Source organism: Arachis ipaensis, chromosome B08 (genome assembly GCF_000816755.2).
Source record: "Arachis ipaensis cultivar K30076 chromosome B08, Araip1.1, whole genome shotgun sequence".
NCBI lineage: Eukaryota > Viridiplantae > Streptophyta > Magnoliopsida > Fabales > Fabaceae > Arachis > Arachis ipaensis.
Window position 1 is genome coordinate 123,873,138 of NC_029792.2, and position 2,294 is coordinate 123,875,431.

At 27.5% G+C, this 2,294-nt stretch overlaps 1 protein-coding gene across 1 annotated transcript in view; it reads left to right on the plus strand.

Moving 5' to 3' along the window:
* The window catches only part of LOC107611655 (probable boron transporter 7), a 10,708-nt gene continuing 9,421 nt past the window's right edge, over positions 1,008-2,294 (plus strand). Inside the window, exons 1-3 of the mRNA XM_021110014.1 lie at positions 1,008-1,062; positions 1,154-1,346; positions 1,923-2,061. Of these exons, the coding sequence (XP_020965673.1) occupies positions 1,270-1,346; positions 1,923-2,061 (216 nt within the window). The 5' untranslated portion in view covers positions 1,008-1,062; positions 1,154-1,269. The remainder of the gene's footprint in view (positions 1,063-1,153; positions 1,347-1,922; positions 2,062-2,294) is intronic.

Genomic DNA, 2,294 nt, shown 5'->3' on the forward strand with positions numbered 1-2,294 from the left:
ATTTAAGTTAATTAATAGGTTATTATTATTATTTTTTAAAAACGAAAGAAGGGCATTTATTGATGAGTGCTAATAATATTTCCATTCAAATCATTTCCAAAATTAATTCTAAAAATATCATCTAAAATTTAGCTGCCTATACAAAATACCCTAATTTTAAAACGTTGTTTGCCAAATTTTATTGTTTTACAACTCTTACTAAAAAAAGAAAAGAAAAAGAAATTGTTACTACAGCTTCTAGAGCTAATTCTTAAAAAACGTTGACCAAACAGAAAATTTCCATTTTTTAAACTCGTTTATATTTAATAATTCCAAAACATAATACTCCTCTGATCATAGGGAGAAATAATAATCTCCCAAACCCAAAATAATAATAAAAAAAGCAAGAAAAGTTAGCAGAAAAGAAAGGGACCCAACTTCCATAATTTGGGGATCCTGGTGGGGACCCACGCTTCCTGTGTTCCCATTCAAGGAAACGTTGTGATTCCCCTCATTAATTCTGGAGAAAAGAAAATGGGAGCTGCATTTCAGGGTATATCTACAGATTTCAAAGGAAGAATAAAATATTACAAACATGATTGGGTTTCTGCATTCTCTTCTGGTGCTAGGTACCAATAATTTTCCTTTTTTCCCCTCTTTTCTTCAGCCTTTTTTAACAAAATGTTGTGTACATAAATTATTCTTCTTCTTATTGTCTCCTTTAGATGAATTTCGCAAACAAATCTTTCTCTTTAAAAGAATTTTTGAAGGCTTAAAATTATTCCTCTTCTTGTTTTCTTCCTTCTGGCAATTTTTGTTAAATTTCTCAAACAAAAAATACTAATGTACATAACAAATTAGTTATTATGCGTCTATGTATTTTATATAAGTTGGTTTATTTAATAGTTTTTTTTTCAAGTGTAGTATGTATAAAATTTGAATAGGTTTTTGGTTTTGAATTGACCCTAATAATGACACTCAAAACATGAACATGCACATGCACTTTATGAAGAAAGTTTTAATTGATGTTTCTATATGCTCTCCCTGTCATTGCTTTTGGAGAACAACTAAGTAGAGACACAGGTATTGAACAAATATTCATCTTTTTTCAATATTTTTAAGGTTTTCTTTTTAATGAGACAATTTTTTTATTATTATATTTGCTACTAAACAGGGGGACGGTTGAGCGCAGTAGAAGCATTGACATCCACAGCGCTATGTGGAATTATTCATTCAATATTTGGAGGACAACCTTTATTGATTTTAGGAGTTGCCGAACCAACTGTTATAATGTATAGTTATCTTTACAAATTTAGCATAAGCCTTCCTGCAATTGGCAAAGAGCTCTTTTTGCCTTGGGCTGGATGGTATGTTATCACACTTATTACTACAAATTCATTTTATAATATTTTTCTTTATAATTTTTCCTCTAGTTTTTTTCATGGAAAAGTCTAGAGCCCAACAACTTTTATATTTTTTGGCCAGCACTTAACCATCAAAATAAAATTGAGTGATCTCCCACCATTAAAAACACTATTGATGGCTAATTGATGGTTACAAAACACCAAAATTACTGCCCCTAGCATTCATCTTTTTCCATTACTTTGTCGATTTTGTGTTAATTGGTTTAGTTTTTAAAAGAAAACATATTTTTAAATGATATTTTTTTAAAAAAATATCTTAGAAAATAAAAACATTTGATATTTTATTTAAATATATTTTACTAACAATTTATTTTAAGTAAAAGAAATTTTCTTAAGTAAAGGAATTTTTTTAAGATATAAATTATAATTTCAAAAGTCAATTAACTATAAAAGAGACAATTAACTATAAAAATAGAATTTTTGTTTCCATTTTTATCTTTTTATACCACTCTTAAAAATAGGATCTTATATTTTACAAGACATGTCTTTTTAACTTATATACGTCCATTTTTGTTGTAGGGTTTGTGTATGGAGTGCACTTTTCTTGATTCTACTTGCAATTTTTAATGCTTGTTCAGTTATCACAAGGTTTACAAGAGTTGCGGGCGAATTGTTTGGCATGCTAATTACAGTTCTCTTCTTTCAGGAGGCTGTAAAGGTAATCCTCTATCCACGGTGNGTAAGGATAAAAAAAATATTAATTTTCTAATAATGCTAGAAAAAAATCACATCAAAATTTGATTTCTAAAACCTTTTTATGAATATATATTTAATATTTAATTATTTTATCGAATTTTTAAATCTTTCATGAATTTATTTATCATTAGTAACTTTTGAAATTTTTTGTCAACTATGCTAATTTTTGGATACTATTTTAATAGTTTACCTATA